We start from the raw sequence: 20,789 nt of genomic DNA, 5'->3' as shown, positions 1-20,789 counted from the left end.
AAGAAGAGGAAAGCAGACTCCACCTCTTGATTGGAAGAGCTGAAAGAATCTGGGGTCATATTTAATCTACCACTCTGTAGGTTGGGTACATATCTATCTACAGCTATGCCCATCTTTATGCATCTGACACGTATACTGAAGAAACCACGTCACTTCCTCTGGGGAGAGGAGCCGGGAATGTGAGTGGGGAGGGGAAAGGAAGAAACGCACTTTCCATTTCCTGCATTTCTACACTCAGGGCTGGTCCATGGGCATGAGACCTGTGAGGTGGCATGGGGCCCCACTCTCAGGCTCAGGAGAGTCCCACACACTCAGCTTAATGCTCTGCTGTCACCATCCTGAAGTTCTTAATACTTTTCTCTTTGAACACGTGTTTTGCTAAGTGAAGTCCAATGGGACAGTGGAGCATGTGTATGAACAAAGGAGAGAGTGGATATGCATGTCTGCTGTTCCCTGATGTCCCACTGACACACAGCATCCACAGTGCCTCATGAGGGCAGAATCTGGTGGACTCGTGACGCAGGACAGTGCAACGTGATCCAAGGCAAGTACAAGGTACGCATGTAACATCTTCCAGTGAGTAAATTCCGGTGCTGCCAGCCCGAGTCCCCTTTTTCTGTACTAACCAGAACTTGCTCTGAACATAGTAGGAGTGCAACGGTACTGACAAAGGAACTCTATCATATCCCTTCTTATCCACATTACTTCCCTGTATTAGCCAACCACTGACACTGAAAATCATGACAAAGAGAAAGGAAAGCTAGAGCGACCCAGAGTCCTTCTCCTTCCAGTCCTTCCTTACTCACCTGTAGGCTGAAGAGAGAGAGTGTGGGTAGAAGGTGTGTGCAACAAGAATGGAAATAAAAACAGCTGAATTAGCTTTATGCATGGTTTCTGCTCTTTGGGTAAAGATGAAACGCCTATGCATGTATGAACTAGGAAATACAAAGTATGTCATTTCAGGGAATCCACATACAAGTTAAATGTTCTGATTTTTGCATTTAAAACTGGCCTTGCACCACAGAAAGGTAAACAGTAAATTGGTGCTGGTAATTTAAATTTTAATATTTTTCTTTACTTAGAACAACAGTAAATAGCAAATAAGAAATATGATGAGTTCAGATAGAGAATGAAGAAAAAAGGAAAAAGCTTTATATTTTAGTACCATTAATGACATTTTTTACCTCTGGGTAAGGGACCTTACATTTTTATTATGTGCTGGGTCCCACAAACTGTGTGGTCAGCCTTGCCTGTATTGTCTGAATTTGTATACGATGTCCTACTTTCGCACATTAAAAAAAAAATAGGTTTCTTTTTACCACACCCCTCACTCTTATTTCACATTTTAGTTTTATGAGCTTTATGCTACCCCTTATCCCAAATCACCATAAACCTGTTTTTTTTTTTTTTTTTAATGATAAGATTCTGGGAACTTGCAGCCGAAAGAAAACAGGTACCCAAGTGAAGAAATACTTTAAATAAAAACAAAGGCCATGTTTCATATTATTCCCACTCTCTTTTTCCTTTGTGGGCAAACACTCCCCCTGATTTATAGCCCTGGAACCATAGACAGCACAATGAAATCAAGCAAGAATAATACATCAGATTAAAATACCCAAACCCAATTTTATGAACTCAATTCATGGCAGCTGCACTGTCAACATAAATATTTATTCTCTCAAGGGCCATGGAAGCAAGGTCATCTACACCATAAGGGATGCTTGCCTTGATTGGTACATATACATCAACCCAGGAAATGCAGAAGACAGAGGGTTATTTACAGGAATAACATCTTATAAAATTAATGCCAAAAGAATTTCCCACGTATTATTTATAGCATGATATCAAAGTGATATCCCATAGTTATAATAACTAAACATCTTTATTCAAATTAAAGGAAGTATTATTTTTATATTTCTTACATATTTAATACTATTATATATCCTAGTTTGAATTTTCAACAAAATTACTGGTTCTTAATAACTAAAAATTAAAATTATACTGCAAAGACTATTACGTGCTTGGTTAGAATTTTCTGTTTGACATATATGTTTTGCAATAATGTTCTCAAATTTAAAAGATCAGACAAAGATCAGGAGAGTCAAGTTGTGGGAAAAGCAAAAGGAGAAAGTAAACTAAAACCCTGGGCAGGTACGTTAAGGTCAATCTGTGTGAAGACTGCAATTCATAGTGTCTTGATACTTTAAGAAATTTTAAACATTTTTTCTTTCTTTCTCAAGGGGTTGAGAAGAAGAGTCAAACATCAGCTTTAGAAGTCTTGGCCAATAACCAATTAAAGTGAATATTCTATATAAAATACTCTACAGAAAATGCCAAAATCCGGGGGGTGCTGCTAGAAAAGGGAGCTGGTGGTTAGGGGCAGAGGTGAAAGAAAAATACATTTTTCATTATATACACCCTGCTGACTTAAAAAAATTTTTTTAACCAAATGCATGCATTATCTAATCTCAATAAATCAACTTTCTAAAATAAAAAATACAGTTCTTACTTTGTATGAAGGGCTGTTATATATAACTAATTTTTAAAAGTACAGTTGTCTGAAGCTGTTCAGTTAGTTTTATGAGCATTATTAAACGTGGACTGTCTTCAGGGGAAAGGTATGGTACTGAGATACAAATACAAAACCACACTTCCATGAAAAATTATTAAAGTTCAATCATTTTGGAACTGAATACAAAACACTCAAATGTGCTCTATTTAAAGGGGCAATGGATCTGTAAGTTAGAAACCCTTACTTGAAAACAGGCTTTGGTAGAAAATCTCAGTGCAATGCCTTTCTGTTTTGAGCTAGAACTTGGCATTTTATTTTTTTTCTAATTGTCTTTTTCACTACAAAAAGTGTTTCTGGATACCAATGTCAGCCTTACAACAAAAATTATTTTTCTATCTCCATCCTCACCATCATAAATTCTGTAAAGACATGTTAATCAACTGTTCATATTCTCCCACATAAAGGAGGAACAGGCTGTATAACCTGGTCTGTGTCCTTTTGATTCTACGGAAAATGGTCCTTACTCTTCATGGGGGTAACAGGAATTACGATGAAAGTTATGGACCCTCTTTTCAGAAAAAATGCACAGACAGATAAAAAATATCAGAGGTTGGCAGGTTTCTCAGTAGCTGCTCCATGAACTCCCAGGACTCACAAAGCCTGGAGTAGAAGCACCCGCTCTGGACCGTTCCTTACTCTACACATAGACCTATCTGTCAGTGGACTAAACAAATAATTCTGTTACTTCAGAGCCAAACACGAACATTTGGGTCTAATCCTAAATTTTTCCTAAGCAAAAAGAAAGCTCTCTATACGAAAATTTCATATAACTGAATTCGGGATACTTAAACTATACTCTTGAGACTAAGCTGGCACTTACTGCTAAAGAATTAATATGTAAAAAAGATGAGAATGACTCCCAGCATTCAGCTGGTGGCCAATAAAATTCATCTTCCATTGTGAGTTATTATTCACACACAGAGACCCACCAGGCACATCACATGTAAAACAAATATGACCATGAAGTTTTTCAATCCGATCTGGCCTTTACACGGATCGTGCCATGGACCCCTCAAGTGGAATGCTCTAGGGCGCTCACCTGCCTCTTACATGAGATCAGAGGAGACTCCCCCAGGTCCCAGGGGAACACAGATGAGAGAGTGCTGTGGAACATTCTACGCCTTCTATGACCCAAGGTCCCAGGCTTGACGGCCTTGAGTAACCTTTGCTACACCAGCATCAGCAGAGCCCCCACTGAAAGTCCCAATTGATAAAGACCCGCAGGCCTTCACATCCTGGAGAAACGAAGTGGATCAATCCGCTGAGCATGTCTATGACAGTCCTTAGTTTCCTCTGGGTCAGTCTCCAAGCAACATTTGGCCTCTTGCTCTGGGCTCTCTCAGCCCCAGAATCTCTCAGCTTCCAGGTTTCTTGGTCTGTTTGACAGAAAGCAGCGCTCTGGGATTTCACGTTCCCTGAATCCCAGCAAGCCCAGATGTTGGCCTTCCTAATCTCCATCCCCTGATCTGATCTCAACCTGTCTTTCTTAGAGTCCTTTTCTTTTTGATCATCTGTATCACTGAATTACAGCGATACATGATGAAATATACCAAAGTTCTTCTTGCCTTTCAAGTAATATATGTTGATACACTATGAACTGTTGCCTATACTTTAACTTCTCCATTCACACAACCTGTGGCTCTGTCTTCTTGAAATTGCAAGCCAAAAGATGAGGGAGGTCACTAAAGGTTTCAACTCATAAAGCACCTAACATCCAGCATTAACTTGGACCACTGCACCACTGCTGCCAGCAAGGCGGAATTTAAGTAAAGGTGTCTTTGTTTCACACATAGACATAGGTGGCCCAGGAAGCTAGAGACTCCTCCAAAAAGTCATTCAGTAAAGTTGGGTTAAACCAGGAATAGATCAGAATTTTAGGCCAGACCACTCGGCCACATCAATAGCCTTCAGAAGGTCTGTCTTGTACTTATTGGTTTGAGCGAGACAGCTCAAAACATTGAGGTCAGGGAGATGAACCATGGACAAGACTGCAGGGATTCAGAGCTGCCGAATTAGGGACAGGATTTTCTGCTGTTCCTTCCTCGGCGTCAGACTCCCTGCCCCAGTGACTGTGCCCTAACCTCTCCGCGGTGGCCTGCAGACTACAGAGTAGTGGAATTTGGCCTGATGAGAGCAGGAAAGTCCCATGACCACAGGGCTCCTGACACATAAAGAGCTTAACAATATCCCCAGCCCATACCACGAGTTCTGTCTGAAAGTCTCAAGTTCTTAAAAGTTTGCCCAACTAGAACTGCCTTTGCCCAGGGGACCCATTAAACCTCAGAGCAGATTTGTCCAGATGATGACTGAACAACAAACAAAACACAAAGCCAGGTGTTTGGAAGCAGAACACATGACACCCTCGAAGGGCTGGCAGACCCCTCACCAAGCCTGCCCACAGGCCCAGGGGCCCAGGGGCCCAGGACAGGAGGAGGAGGCAGAATGCAGCACAACACAAGTGAGGAAGCCCTGCCTCTTCTGTGGGGTCAGTCCCTTGGGACAAGGCTGCCTCAAATGCTGTAATTTGGTTAACAGACCCCCCAGTCCTTTAGGGATGCTGAAAAACAGCCTGGTTAGCCACAAAAGAAGTCACCAGATCTCTCCGTCTTTGGATGAAATGATAGCCTGGATGGAAATGAATCTCCCCCTGCCCTCCCCTACGTGTCCCGCAGCACCCTGTATTTTTCTTATAGCGCCTTTCAGTCTGTCTGGTATCAGGGTGATTCGTGTTCATGCCTGTCTGTCTTCCCCACTAGATAGCAAACCAGAAAGACTGACACGGTGCATTTTGCACCTTCCCGTGGTGGGAGCCAACACTGTTGAATATGACAGAAGCTTCTAGAAATGAAATTTTCAAAGTGGCAGCAATTAGCATGGAGTTGAGCAGCTCCTTAGCAGGCATGCCAGCCAGTAGGCGAGCTGACGGAGGGAAGACACCACTGCGAGGTTCAAGTGCAGGGAGAGGGTGGCGGGAGATGTCCATGGTGTGCGGGCAAATGCACAACCAGGGCAGGCATTTCAAAACCTCTGCCAACAGCAACTCCTAAAACACCTAAGTCTCCACTGCACGCTCCTGAAATGAACGCCCAAAGGAGCACCAGCTGGGAAGGAATGACACTGTGGCTTACAGCATCGCATCAACTGGCCTGCCTGCAGCATCTGGGCACTCCCGGCACCTGCCAGTCAAGCCTTGATCTATTCAGACCCCCTGATCATCTTCTGAGAAGCAGTGAGATCATGGCTTTTGGAGCTAGTAGGACTTGGAGTCATCAATAATGTAACAGAATTCTCATAAACACTACGGACTTCACATAGTCTGGAAGCTGCAGGCAAGAGACCTCCCGGGCGTCCAGAAGGTGAAATTCCATCATTCTCAATCTGTTTCCTTGCCCCAAATTCATTTTTAACTTAGGCCATTCACCAGATAAATACATATATTTAATATTAATATGATCAATGTAATGCTGCCTACTTATGAACAAATATCTTTGTTTATCTTCCAGAAACATTTAAGATCATCAGGCTAAACAAACATATTCTTTACTATCAGAAAAAGATGAACTGCCACCCCCCACACCCCTACCCTCCCCCCTCACAGACCCCCTCCCCCCCCAGCACACACCAATAAAGATGAAATCAAATTATGCCAGTGCCGTGGTACATAGTTAGGTCTGGTGGAACATAATTAGAAAAGCCAGAGATGTTTTAGAGTATAATTCCTCAAGCCAAACCACAAACTGTGACATATAATATCTCCCCACTAAAGAATAGAAAAAGATCAATTCTGACCTTGTAGGGCATACGTCCTTCTTTGTCTTCTTCTCCACGTTCTCAGACATCCAGTGAAAAGCTGTCCTGTATTTGGACAGCAAAATGCACCTTCATCGCCGATAATTTCCTTTTAGTATCTATTACTGTTAAGAGGATCTCAGTCCACAGAGAGAAAAGCGGGGCTGGTGGCTCTCCAGGAAAGCTCAGGCAGTCAAAGGCAATAGGAAAAGACTTCCTATGTGTATATTTTAACTTTAGTTACCTCCTAATAACTTCATTCCCTTCCTTTCTGGATTTGAATCATTTTGCCACTCCATGGAAAAGCTTCAGGACAGAGGAGTAAGACCCTGGTGCAGACATCAGGTCCAAGTCACCGGAGCAGGCTTCCGCTCAGTTTAAAAGAAGCAGAACTGTGAGGAGAGAGGCAAGAGAACCAGCCAACAGGATGTGTGTGGCTGGAGTTCCTGGCATGAAGTCTTGGCTTTCATGTTTATTTTTGGATGTATTTTTCTTAGCCCTTTGATGCAAATTTCTGGCCTGGGAAGTAACCCTACAGTACAAGTTCCATAGTTGCCAAAAGTAAGTGCAGGCCTCCAACTTGGGAGAAAGAGGTTCTGGGGCTCTGAGGCTCCAGTTAATCGTCAGATGAGGGAGTGCATCCCTGGGCGGTAACAGGCAGGCCAGGAGGTCCTGTCTGAGGACGGGTCATGCATTCCACCTCCATCCCCAGGCCACAAAACATTTATCCGAAATACCAGTCCACCTTGAAAGCCTACCATTAATGTAAAAGCGAAACAACCTGAAATTGTTCACATGTGAAATAAAGTATTAAAACCCACCCAAAGGGCTTTTGAGAATTTTATGTTCTGAGATATAATGTTTTCAGTATTTGGCTTTAGTTTTTCTGACAGCCCAAGACAGACAGGAACAGCAAATCTACTCGAGCAGGAGCAGATGCCTCTGAGAGGTATATTATTCCAATATGGTTTTTAAAGTGCATCAGCAAAGACTAAGCTGCTGCTATTTCAATAATTCCTATTCTCATAGTGGCTCGAAAGATTATTCATGGAAAGAGGCTTTTTCTCTCTGCATAGTCCAAAAGAGGCAGTAAATAGAAATAACTAAAAAGCCTTTCAGTCCCACAACTGCCAGCTTAGTTGACAGAATCGAGAAATAAAACACTCTGTCAAGATTAGGGAATAAAGATAGATGTAAAAATACGTCTTTGACAATATTCATCACTCTTAGAAATAGTCTTGTTTACAAACTGCACTCTCTTCCTATGACAGAAAGATGCACTTCGTTCTTATTTTTAACACTCAGCTTCACATTCCAGAAAGCAGAAAATAAATTTTCAGTCAGTTAACAATATTCACCGAGGCCGCAGACACATCTGGGGAACAAACTCCTGGATCAATCACTATGTCCGAGCAACGGTGCTCTGTGGTATTGTGTGCCCTGGTTAGAATAAAACCCCAATTGTTTCTGGGTAACTGTTACAGCTAAGAGGCCACTTTTATCTTGGCACAGGTCAGATCACAAATTTAAAACACTGCTTTTATTTTTAAAGACTCCAGTTTCACGCTGTTTTTAAATTTCAAATAATTTATTTGCAAACGTGCATTATTATTCTGGACATGCTGAAACATGGCTCACAAGGAAGGGAGGTTTAGGGCCAGAATGATGCTCATGCAGCTGACACACAGGTAAACAGGCACTAGCTCCAGGACCTCAATGGCAGCTTTTATGAGCTCGATGGAGAGCGCCTCTCTAATCTGCTTCTCTGAACACACTGGACTCATCTCTTCATTCAATAGCGTGGACCTGGAATATTCCAGGTAGAGATGTCAAAACATGTTGCCAACCTGACAGCATCTCTCTACACAACGTTAGACAGAAAGCCAGGGAGGAAGCCAAAAAACCCCTTGTTGTTCAAACCACTGGAAACCTTCCTACACTATATGTGCTAAGAAGAAATGCATGGAATTGGACAATTGGTATTTATTTATTCCAAGAGCCACCAGCACTCATAAATGTCCACAGTCTTGGATCAAGTGCTAATAACTGGCTTAAAACTCCCAGGCCTACACTTAACTGGTTTGCCATTTAACGTCCTTCCCGAAGGTACGCAATGCCACCAGGGTGAACGGGTTTAAATTATAATTCCCAAGAAGTAGAAATGGTACTTTAAGACTTTAAAATTTTCTTCTGAATGAAATTCAGGAACATAACTTTCTCCTTTCTCTCTCTCCTGAGATGCTGTTGAAAACTGAGATTTTTTTTACCCTGGTTAATATTTTTTATTAAGTTCTAATATCAAACAGGCGTGAAAAGAGGGAAGCATTATTGACCAACTCTGAATAAACTTGCTGTAATTCACTTAAGCTAAGAAAATACGACCTGACTTTCAGATGAAGCAAGCCAGCACCCTCAGCTATGACCACAAATTGGCAACTGAAACAAGGAAAGGAAGGAGGGGGAAAAAATAGTTTTCATAAAGAAAGACAGAGGGTATAAAGAAAAGCCTCTAGCTGCTACCTCAGTCCTGTCTTGGGGAATATTTATTTTATTTGATGTATTTGTAGAGGTGATTGAAATAACACTTCTGGTCACACTTATGATGACAATTAAAAAAAAATACTCTGGGTGCTACCAATTTGACTTACAACATAAAGCAAGAGTATCGGGGATGAGGTTGAGCAGGAGTTTAAAATCTCACATGTAGTTCTCCGAGCGTGTATCTGCGGACAGCGGAGGAAGCTGGCCTTGGTCAGGAGAGGAAGCAGGACTGCCTAGCCCTCCACTGCCACTGAAGTCCCAAGTGTGAGATTTAAAACAGATCACTCGCTCAGCCTATTGAAGAGCGACTTTTAGACTGTCGTACCTGTTCATGGTTAGAAACCATAATTTTCCGAGTTAGAGGAAGTAACTTACAGTTCCAGTCCTTGTGTTTCATCCTTCAACCACTTTAAGTAACATCAAGGGCACAGAAAAGGAAAGTCACGCTAAGAGTGCCTGCCACAAGACAGGCCACCATGACGTCCCTCAAAAGTAAGTAGTCAAATGAGATGAACATGCAACTTTAGATCCATGATTCAGATTATCCAATGCCTACTGCGCCGAAGTAAGCCCCTTACCATGCTGATGGGAGAAGCAGAACCCAGCATACCGTCCAGCTGCCCTTCTTTCTGCCACCTCGTGGTTCAGTGAGGCTTCTATCTGAACCCTGAAGCTATGCAGGCCCCCCCTTTTGATATCTTGGCTACCAGATCTAACTTAGACATCAGCTGACAACCTGAGCTTGGGTTTTCATTTTGCTTATAGATTATTACATACCAGTGTAATGAATGGCTGAATTATAAACTCTATTATCTGACATGATCAAGGAATAGGTGTCCTGGTTATCCAATATTTTGCCAGCAGATGTGTGTTACAGGTGCCATCAATGGATCACCCAGATTCAAAGACTAGAAATAAAATGTACTTAATGATAATGATATATTATACTCTGAAATAGTATTATCGACATGCTAGTTTATTTTCTGTCTCTTCCAAGTAGAATAGAAGCCCTGGCCCAGAAAGCAGGAGCCTTGTCAATCTTGTTCACTGGTATAGCCAAACTTGACACTAAGTATTTGTTGAATAAATGAACAGTAGAATAAACATGAGTCTATCTTTTTTACTCAGAAGGTAATTTAGAATTTCACAATTTCTTAAGATTACCAGGCACTGTATATGCCCAAGTGTGCCCATTAATGAGTTCTGATTCACATAGTTGCTAGCCAATAGAGTTCCTTGCATTGTCACTGTAGCCAGTTCAAACACTGATCGAGCACCTAATCTGCACTCTGTACTTGGTGCATGAACAGGTAAATAAAATGATGTCTCTTACAAATCTCTTACTCCCTATGAGGGTCCAGACCCCAACCTATAGAATAAGAGGTCAGACTGAAAACTCTCCGTTCTTTTCAGTTCACGTAGGTCACTGGCGAGGGGATCAGAAATCATGCTCCAAGGTTACAGATGAGGAGTTGGACCCACTGAGCCACAAAACCATGTGGCAAAGTTTAAGATACTAAGGACCACCTTCAACATCAATATGCCCACTTAATAATTTTCTTCTAAGGGAAACTGCTGTGAAAAACAGCCCTAAAATATACCTGGATACAATCCAACCAAGAGATCAAACTAATCAACAAATGCATCAGTAACTAGTGAAGCATCCAGACGTTAACGAGCATCCTACTGCACTCAGTCTGACCTCTGACTTCCTGCCAAAAATGTTTGACTTGGTCTAATCAAACTTTTAGCTCTAACTTCCATTTACAGGAAACCCTGGGGTAGGGGTACAAAAAGACGCCATGAGAAAACAATCAAACTCTGAATTTGAGAGAAAGTGACCTGGCCTTTTTAACACGGCAATCCCATAAAGAGAGAGGCAGAAAGAGAGGAGGAGGAGGGAGGGAAGAGAGACTGACTTAGATGTAACAATCAAATGTACCGCTTGGTTCTTTATGTGAGCCTGCTTTGCAATGAAACAGATAAGAAAAATACTTGTGGGATTAATTTATTTATGGATATTTATGCGGAAATCTGAATTGTGGACTGGGTATTAGATATTAGGATATTATGTTTAGTTTTGCAGGTGAAATAATGCTATTTGGGCATGTAGCAGGATATTCTGATTTTTTGAGATACATGCTAATATTTAGAATGAAAAGTCATGATGACTGTCATTGACATAAAAGTGGTTCAGCAAAAAAGAGCTGAAGCAAATACAGCTATAGGTTAACAACTGCCAAACTAAGTGAGAGTGTACAGGTGCTCAGTGTACTATCCTTTTGATTTTCTGTGTTTGAAATTTTTTTAATAAATTTTTAGAACGGTTCACAGGTAGCAAGTTCTCAGGAACTTTTTTCACAGCACTGAGGCCTCCTAACTAAAATAAGTTTTAAAATATTGCCGTAAACCATCCTTGACCAGCAACCTGAATAAGGATCGCAGATAAAAGGAGTTGTGACGGCATACATCACAAGCAGGAGTTCGTTTTTGTTCTTAAACCAGTTTTCCAAATTTTCTCTTTGGAAAGGACTTTTCAGTTTACCTTTCAAAATGAAAGATCCCAAAAGCGGCTTATTTGCCTCAAGCTTGGTCCCTTTTAATTGACAGAAAACCTCTCCGCACACACCTCATGCAAACCCAACTTTACCTCTGCCTTCCTAAAACTCGCTTTTGTCTCTGAACTTTACAGAGCGGGTGGAGGTCTTTAATATTTTCTAAGAGGAATATTTCAAACAAGTAACCCCGCAATTTATTCACAACTGCCAAGAATAAAAGTAACAGGTTTCACCACCAAGGCCTTCCAAGGCTTTGCAGGACTTTCAAGGCAAAGCATCACTCATTCACCTGCAGGTTTGCTCCCTTAATACATCTGTCATTTGTTTGGCTCTGGAGGAAACTATTTGATTACACAAAATTCTTTTTAGATCAAGTTTAAAATCTTAGCCACACTGGGACAAGTGGTGAAGCCTGCCAACTCAGTGGGTTAACACTTGGACCTACTGAGCCGAGGACAAAGCTAAGGAACAACCACAGGTTAAAATCAGAAGCTTGAACGGCTGAAAAGGAACGAGAGTAAAAGATGCAAAGGCCTTTCGAAGTGCTCCATTTGTCATCACTGCATATAAGATGATTTATTCCCCGTCCTTCTTGTAAATGAGCGCAGTATCCTACGGGGAAACGCACAAGCCACCCAGGACCGGCTGCACCATCCGCCGCTGTGGCCCCCATGCATTTCAAGTTGGCAAGTAACCAGCCATCTTCACGGCTCCCATTCCCCACACCTTGCTACAGAACTCGTCATTTTTGGAAGCATTTAAATGAAGCAGATTTAAATGAATGACCTCATTCATTCCACTTTCCCAGGGAACATGTCAGTGAGGATGTTTAAAATGCCAAAGAAAATGTCAAAGTATTTTGTTCCCCAGTTAAGAATACATCTGTGGAATAGGAGGGAGAAAATACATAATACACTCTCTGGTCATTCAAGAAATAATTATAAGGTATGTCAAACTACAGAAAATTGAGCAAGCACTAAATTTAACAAAAAAAAAAAAAAGAAGAAGAAGAAGAAGGAAGGTGTCGTATATTAAAATGGCTTTTTCACTCACTCATTTCAAACACAAGTTTTGAAAATTAAATTCTATCCCCCAGCCCGGAACAGAACACATTAAGGCTTGACTGTAATGCCATTACCCATGGGGCAGCGCCCCTTCTCTGAAACCATGTTAATTGACAAAGAAGCCTTGGGGCTCACCTCCCATAGGGCCTTGAAGTCCTTCTGCTCGATGCGGAGCAGTTCGCTGCTCTCCCTGGTAACGATGGTCGCATGGCGGGGTGTGTTGTCCAGAATGGACTCTCCAAAGGCCGTCCCAATTCCCAGAGTACAGATGGTCACTGCGTCCTGAGAATTCCCAAAACTGGTCATTAGAAAAGTAAACATTTTACCGATGGATGAGTTGTCTTTTCTTTGAAGTATACAGTTGACCCCTGAACAATGCGGGTGTGGGGTGCCAACCCCGCTGCAGTAGAAAATCTGAGTCTCTCATGGCCCCTCTCTATCCACTCCCTCCACATCAGCAGATTCAACCAGCCACACGTTGTGTACTGCTATAGTATTTACTGCTGAAAAACCCTGCTATGAGTGGACCTGCAAAGCTCAAACCCGTGTTGTTCAAGGGTCAATGAATTTGTATACAATAAAACACTCGATTCAACTGCAAAGTTCAACAAGTTTTGACAAATATATACACCCTGTAATCACCCAAATCAAGATAGAACATTTGCATTACCCCTGAAAGTTCCCTCATGCGCCCTTCCAGTCAGTTCCCGCCTCTCAGGGGCAATCGATGTTCTGATTTCTAGCACCACAGAGAAATTCTGCCAGTATTAAAACTCCATGTAAAAGGAATCTGACAACATGCTCTCCCTCTTCGGTGTCTGGCTTCTTTTGCTCAACATAACATCTGTAAGATTCACCCATGTTGCTGCGTGGGTCAGTAGTTTTCTCCTTTCACTGATGTGAAAAGCTTTCCATTGCATGGGTATGTCTCAGTTTGCTTCTCCATTCTCCTGTCGGTGCACAGTTCGGTTGTTTCTGGTTGGGGGATATTGGCGAACAAAGCTGCTAGCAGTCTTGCACAAGTTTTGTTGTGGAACGGGTACCTTTTTATATGACTACAATCTGCTTTAAGACAATAGGAGAAATCTTTTGAAGAGGAACTCAGGTTTTTTAGGGGGAGAGTGCAGTTATGATATTTTTTTTTCAGTTATGATATTTAAATAAGAAACTGGAATAGGGATATTGTTGTGTCAGTCTGTCTTCAAGCGATGAGGAAACTGAGGGAGAGAACGGTGGATTCGCAAGGCCCTGGTTCGCACAGATAACACGCCATGCAGCCAGATTCTGACTGTGACTGACTTGAGATTCCAAGCTTTCTGTATCATGCTGCCTCCTGCAGCCACAACAGAGTAAAAACAGCATCTAATGAGGTACAGTGTGGCTAGTTTATAAAATATCCTGAATCAATGATTTAAAATTTTAAGGTGTACTAAAAAAAGTAATGCCCTCTCTGCATGCAACAATGGTGACGCTATCTGGGTTTAATACTAACTAGTTTCAAGTAATGCAAGCAGCCACTCAAAACCACCTGGACATCAGTTTTGCAAGGAATTATTGATAAGGGAGACACACAAGGGTAATCCTGAGTTAGGAAGCACAGGTTTCCTTTCATGCATCTAACACACGGTAATAGGCAAATGTTATTAAGATCAAGTTAGTGACCCTGTAATCACATAACTAAGACAAATGCCCACGGGAATCCAGTTCCTTGAACCGTAGCAAATTGCTTCTGCACAGATATTACCATATAAAATTGTGTTCAGGAAAATAAAATCAATACCTCAGAAGAAAATGAAAGATCAGGGGGAAATGTAACAACAGCCTGCTAGTAAATTTTCCAGAAGGGCAGCTGCAAACAAATTCCAGTCCAAAGTGAAGGATCAATACCCAGCAAGTTTGATACTTCTGAGTGATTTTCAAATTACAGTAAAAACATAAGATGGATCGTGATAAATCAGACTCTCACAAATTCTCTAGGCTATCGGGTTCGCCTGAGGACCCCGCTAGCCTACTTCTTCTTCTTCTTCTTTTTTTTTTTTTATCATCTGAACCCTTCGGAAAGAATTCTTTCAGCCTAATTCATTCTTCCCAGTGTAAATTTCTATTTTAAAACCTGACCGGGATGAACCATAAATATTACTCCTGCCGCACCCACAAAGTATAAGGGAAAGAACTATGAAGATCTGTTATATGTGAGCTAGCGGGAGCCTTTTATGGATTAGGTTGTCCTCTCCATCTCTCACCCTGTGCCTGACACATGTCACCATGTGTCACCCAAAGGTATACAAAGTAAGACACAGGCTGTGAAAGTCACATGAGCCTGTCTTCTTGCTAGTGAGCAGTTCTTGCAATAATGACAAAGGACTGAAATTATTCTTGGATCGCCCCTAGAGAGTTTAACACAATCCCTGCCTCATCACATGTAGCAACACTGAGTATATTGCCAAGTGTCCTCCTGTGTCACTCAGTGTGGCAGGACCTCCGTGCACAGGGGCACCAGCCCTGGTCACTGGATCCAGCACCTGGGCTCATTTCCAGTATCCCACACTCTCCCATCAGACACCAGAACTGAGTGTGGGATCCCTCCTTCCTTCATCTCTTCCCTCACACTTGATCCTCTCAAACGTAAGGACAGGGAGTCACAAATACAAGAGAGGGTCTTGAAAGGAGGACTGTAAAACCTCACCTGAAAGAAGTGTGGCTTGCAAGTTCAAACTCCACTTTCAGCAGACGCAGTCACCTTAGGACAAATTTTTTTAGAAATCTGACTGGATCTGGGAAGTGTGGTTTGGGCACTGGGATCACTGAGCACAAGGAAGAAGAAAGTCCTAAGAAGAATATCTTCACTCTAAAGATTAATCACTGTCTTCATAGTTCCTGGGGACCAGGCCTTGTTTACATTTGAATTCCCGGCAGGTTCTTGCACAGTGCTTAGAAAATAATTATCAAATAAAGACATTTACCTTCAAATGTTCTCTCACTCAGCAGAATCAGTATGTACACAGAAAGGCAGGAAAAGTGTGAGTCAGTGTGGCAGTGCACTCTTACGCTGTCCACACTCACAGCTAACCAATCTCTCAGGCCAGAGTTCCAGGCCTGAAACCCCGTGAAGACGCTTAACACACGCCTTCGCCTGCGGCTGGACGTGTCTGTATCTGAACACTAGTAACACTACTACTCCTGTTCCGTTCGCCCATCCTCTAGAAATCTGCTTGTGTCTCAACACTTGTTAAATGAGGACTATTCAGACTACTTCATTTTCTGCTCATTTGCAGGTTAATGTTCAGAAAAGTTACCTGAAAGGAAATATTGACAGTGACGTAGAGACTGAAGAAAGCAATCAGCAAGGACTAAAACATCCACAGCGAAGGAATGTCCTGTTTTGCATTAAGATCGTAATTTATTGTGAGGACTTTCAAATATGAAATGAAGATTTTAAAACTTGAGTGTTTTTAAATATGAAGGTAGGTCTTACAGATGCTGCTGGAGTCCTGCCAGGTTCTACCCACCCCTCTTCCTCACCCTACCCCTACTCCCGAGGTCACCTGCAGCTTTCTGGACAGTTCCCATACACACCTGCGGTTCCCTCTCTCAGGCACCTGCATTGCTCCGCCTTAGGGCAGAGTGCTGGGCAGTTAATCCCTGTAAGGTGCATCTTCCAGCAAAGAGGCTTGAGAGTAGGAGGACAAATACCTTGGCTTCCTACCCTACATGATTTCTCAGAGGGTCCCAAGAAGCAGTGAGCCCAGGTGCCCACAGCTGAACTCTATATACACACTTTTATTGGCATTCCTCCTTCTTTGTCTCAACTCCCCATGCCCTTACTGCCGGGGGTCTCCTCCATAAAAACCACTTGCAGACAAATCCTTGTCTCCAACTTGGCTTTGAGGGGAGCAAGCGAGTGGCTTAGCCAAACACGGCTGTGAGTCTCAAGTTACACTGAGACCTCTGGGGAGGTATTGGGCTGAAGCAGTATTCCCAACGAGATTCCGTAGTAGCCGCAGAGACCGGCTTATCACTGACCGCTCTGCGTCAGACATATCCTAAGTGCAGCATCCCCTGGGCGACAAATGGGAAGACTTCATTGTGTTAGTAAGGTCAACGGGGTCCCCGATGCCAATTCTACCATAGAACAGGGGTGATGGGCTCTCAGAAACAGAATTACCTATGGCAGGTTACTGAAATGTCATTCGGTTCCTTCCTCTGATCTGACCCAGCTCTCTCTCACCTATCTATCTCACCTATGATCACTCCTTCTCGTGCCTTCTAAACACCAAATCCCCCACTCCTCAGTGCTGATCCTCGCATGCATCAGTACGCACGTGGATCTCCAGGTGTGCGTGTCGGGGGACTCTGCGCCTTGCACTGGGCCGGGCGTCTTGACAGTGATGCTTCACTTACTCCTCACAACAGTTAAATCAGGTAATGTATTTAAAGTGCTTAGCACAGTGCCTGACTCAAAAGAAATGTTTAATAAGTTGTGGGTATTCTGACTGATGGTATTGAAACAATCCTGTGATGTTGGGATTACTGCTCTTTCATAGGTTGAGAAAAATCAAACTCAAAGATGTTCAATCATTTGCCCAAAGCATCACTAACGAGTAGAGAGTTGAGACTAGAAACTAGTCAATCTAATTATCTCCCACGTACTTCTTAAATTATATGAAATATAAGTACCTCTTTCCAAAGCTCAGTAGGAAAAATGATTAATTTGATTGATTGATTAAAGATTTAATCCATACAGGTTCTCCTTTCAATCAGCCAATTTATAGATTGATTGCAATCACCAGGAAAATATGAAACATTTGGCACTGCCATCCCCGACTCCCCAGTTCCAGTACTGGGGTCCACTTGACCCTCACCTAGAGGATCAAGTCCATTCCAGGCTGCGGCACCAACCCTCTTACACATCAGGAGAAATGTAAGCAATCAGAAGCCAGAGACCGTGAATTGCATGAGCATTTCTGCTTTCCTCACTCCGATCCTGTGCCCTAGTTCTAATAACGAAGCTCTTACTTCAGTTGGAGAAACTGGGTTTCTGTCTTTCTGTATCTCTGTCCTGATAACCTGCCTGGTATCCTGATTCTTCTCAAAGTGGCAGACTGCTTTGTTCTGACAGTGCCCCCTGGCCCCAGCTCCTCTCTGGCATCCTTCCAACACCAGGGCTCTCCATCAGCCTACCCACCTCCATCACAAGGTCTGCTTCCTGCCTCCCTGCCCATCACCAAGCTGTACCCCATCATCTCAGACCTGCCTCGGCCCCCCACCATGCTAACCTGGGGGCTCTGCCCCTCCAACATTCCGCTTCCTCCCCACCTCCTGCCCAGCACTGCCCAAATATGCCCTCTAGGTGGCGCCCACCTCCACCTGGGCAACTCCCAGCTTCCAGGTTCTCCTCCTCTGCCCAGCTAGGCACCAACCCAAGTCATGTGCAATATCTTTGTACTGATGTGTTTTTGTGGAATAGGTGGAGTCTGGTTACCTTCATTCATAAAAGGTGGTATTAGATAAGTTAACAAAGATGGGGACAACGCCAACCTGTTGGAAGGCAGGGAGCCTCAGGCAAATGATACACACCTGCAGGCACCAGAATCTGCACACTCCATGCTTCGTGAGAAAATCCCCTGGAGGCAGCATGGGGCGAAGAGCATGCATCTTGTAGACCTAGATTCAAATCACCTCTGCCAGTGACTACTCCTAGGCTTTAAGAAGAATGCTCCCAGGGGCCTCATTTGTGAAATGGGTACAATCTTTCTCATAAGATTATTAGCAGAATTCAATACAGATAACAGATAGTCCTACATGGTTCCTGGCACCTAGTAGGTGCTCCATAAAAAATGGAAAACATTGTTTCTGACTTTACACATGTACATAAATATGGCTATCTACATTTCTAAAAAAGCAAGTTATATTTTTCTACTACTTAAGTAACAGAATCTCTTACTCATTTTGTGTTAATCTCCAATTAATGATGGCTTTTCAACACTTCAATTCTAAGTTTCTCTGTCCCCTAGTCTGGATGTCAAGTGGTTTGAATGATCTGCAAAACACTTCAGCTCTCTGGGGGAGCTTGTATTCAAAGGAACCCTTCTGATGAATCCTGCTGTAAATCAAAGAATCCTTTTGTACCGCAACTAATCTCCCCTTAATTTATCTGCTTTGTACGTCTGAATTACGGTATACGGGAGTTTTCTTAAAGCAGGCATTCTAGTATGAGTCATTTTATTTGCTTCATTATAAACATAACTACAGTATGAACATGAGAATGGTGTTAGGAAAGCCCATGGTTCTGTGTCACTGATATCCAAGCTAATAAACACAGGCCTTGCAAGTAATGTCTACAAAACAGCCACTGAAATCCAATTTACACAAGTTAGACATTCTGATGAAATTTAGAACAACGATAAAATAGAAGAATTCTCTGTGGTAAGTACATCAAGTGCTTTGATGGCCCTCTAACTTTAAGGGCTATCAGATATTTTTATTATGCATATTTAACTCACTTCCATATAAATGGCTCAAGAAGAGTTCATTGTCTCGCCATATATTTATTGTTTTGAATACATGCTGGATTAACATCAAGGAATAACTTGGTCATTTAAGTGTGTAGACCCTGAAATATAAATTTTTACAAAGCAAATATTTTTACAATCTAAATTTTAGGCCTATAGGCAATACTTGCCATTTGGTAGTTCTTGAGTTTATTTCAAGAGCTTGAATATAGTCCTGGAATTTATGGAATGCTCCAAGTCCTTTTAGAAAATAAAAATTTAATGGAACCTAGGCTCTGAATTTGTCAAGACATTAGGGCATATGTGCAGTCTAAAGGATTTATCGCCAACCAGGAAGGCAAAATAATTCTAAGACAAATGTGTTTTTCTCCTAACAAACAGCAAAGACAAGTCCTGTTACTTTGAGAGCACTTCTCTGGAAGCAGTATTAGATGCAGCTTAACAAGATCAGGCAAGCTGGCTGTGGGAAGGTTCGATGAGAATGGAAGCATTAGCATTCCGATAACCAAATCAGGGAGGCTGGCCCCACTGCAGTGAAAGCCGGTCTGTCCTGCACTGAGGCTGGGTCTCGCCCCCGCCCAAACCAAAAATTACATGGCAATAAAATTAAATACAGCATGTGGATGCGTGATGCTACATAACCCCTGAGCAGATCCTAACAAAGAGCACAGAGAAGTAGTAAGAGATGACAAACAACCACTTTGGGCTTGGCACCTTTCAGGTTTTACTGACTCAATAAAGGGGTTCAGAAAATGTTTCCTAATGATGGCGATGTTCTCTGTCTGAAAATCATGGGGTGAAATGAGAATGAAGTGAGCAGCCAGACAGGCAGAAACAGAAAGACAGGGAAAGGGAGACAAAGCCACGTGACGGAGAAACATGTTGTCCTTCAGATTTTATAAACATATATGCAATGCTTAAAAAACAGATTTGTTGCAGAGACAAAGAGGGGCTACAAAAATAAAAGCACATTTTATTTTTGAGGGAGAATCAGTAAGAGATCGTTTTCCAAAATCTGGCTAATATTTGCCAGAGAACTTTATCAAGGCGCCCAATTCTCTGATCCCACGAAATGGCTGAACAATATTGTTAAACTTCTCGCCATTTCTAATACCAAGTGCATTTCCTGCTTTTTCTATGCTAGCACTGCCCTCTTGTGATAAAATGACAACATTACAACCAACAGCATCCACTCTAGACAACCAACTTTTCCTTCTCAAAAATAGTCATAAAAAAGCAGGCGACCCTTGCTCTTTGCCAAGCTTCATACTAAGCGCTTTATATACATTCACTCATTTACAGTAGGAACTATGATCCCCAACTTACAGGGACTCTAACTTACTTAAGGTCACACAGCAATTAAGTGGCTCTGAGGATTTCAAAAGAGGTCTGATTTAAACCATTGTGCCTTGCCTTACGTAAACATTAACACTTTAAATAAGCATCTATTATAGAGATACAGAAATTTTAGTGAATTAATAAACCATTCCATTCCATACTTTGCAGCATGAACTTCTATTTACTTTGCAGCCATCAGAAATTCTTCCTTCATATGACTGGGAAAATGTTACCCTTTTTTGGTGTGAAGATTAAAACCTTCTTTATTTTAGGATTTAAAGTTACCATGCCAAATAGACCCCTCACCTATAAAACCTTCAGAGAAAAGCAGGACCCTGTCTCTCTCCCTCTCCTTCTCTGACACCCACACACACGCAGAGGTGGGCATAGCCTTAGATACTGAAGTTTCTAAGAC

At 42.3% G+C, this 20,789-nt stretch overlaps 1 protein-coding gene across 9 annotated transcripts in view; it reads right to left on the bottom strand.

The window, feature by feature from the left end:
• Positions 1-20,789, bottom strand: part of RAPGEF4 (Rap guanine nucleotide exchange factor 4) — a 273,427-nt gene that overhangs the window by 196,472 nt on the left and 56,166 nt on the right. For 5 of the 9 annotated variants that reach the window (XM_074363893.1, XM_074363889.1, XM_010960700.3 and 2 more), the window contains one exon: positions 12,660-12,806. In XM_074363893.1, the coding sequence (XP_074219994.1) occupies positions 12,660-12,806 (147 nt within the window). Of the gene's footprint in view, positions 1-6,361; positions 6,753-12,659; positions 12,807-20,789 lie in introns of those variants that run through there. The other 4 variants (XM_074363890.1, XM_010960695.3, XM_074363892.1 and 1 more) reach the window with 2 other exon arrangements.

This window comes from Camelus bactrianus, chromosome 5 (genome assembly GCF_048773025.1).
Source record: "Camelus bactrianus isolate YW-2024 breed Bactrian camel chromosome 5, ASM4877302v1, whole genome shotgun sequence".
Taxonomy (NCBI): Eukaryota; Metazoa; Chordata; class Mammalia; order Artiodactyla; family Camelidae; genus Camelus; species Camelus bactrianus.
The sequence above is the reverse complement of the archived record's forward strand: the minus strand, read 5'-3'. Positions and strand labels throughout refer to the sequence as shown.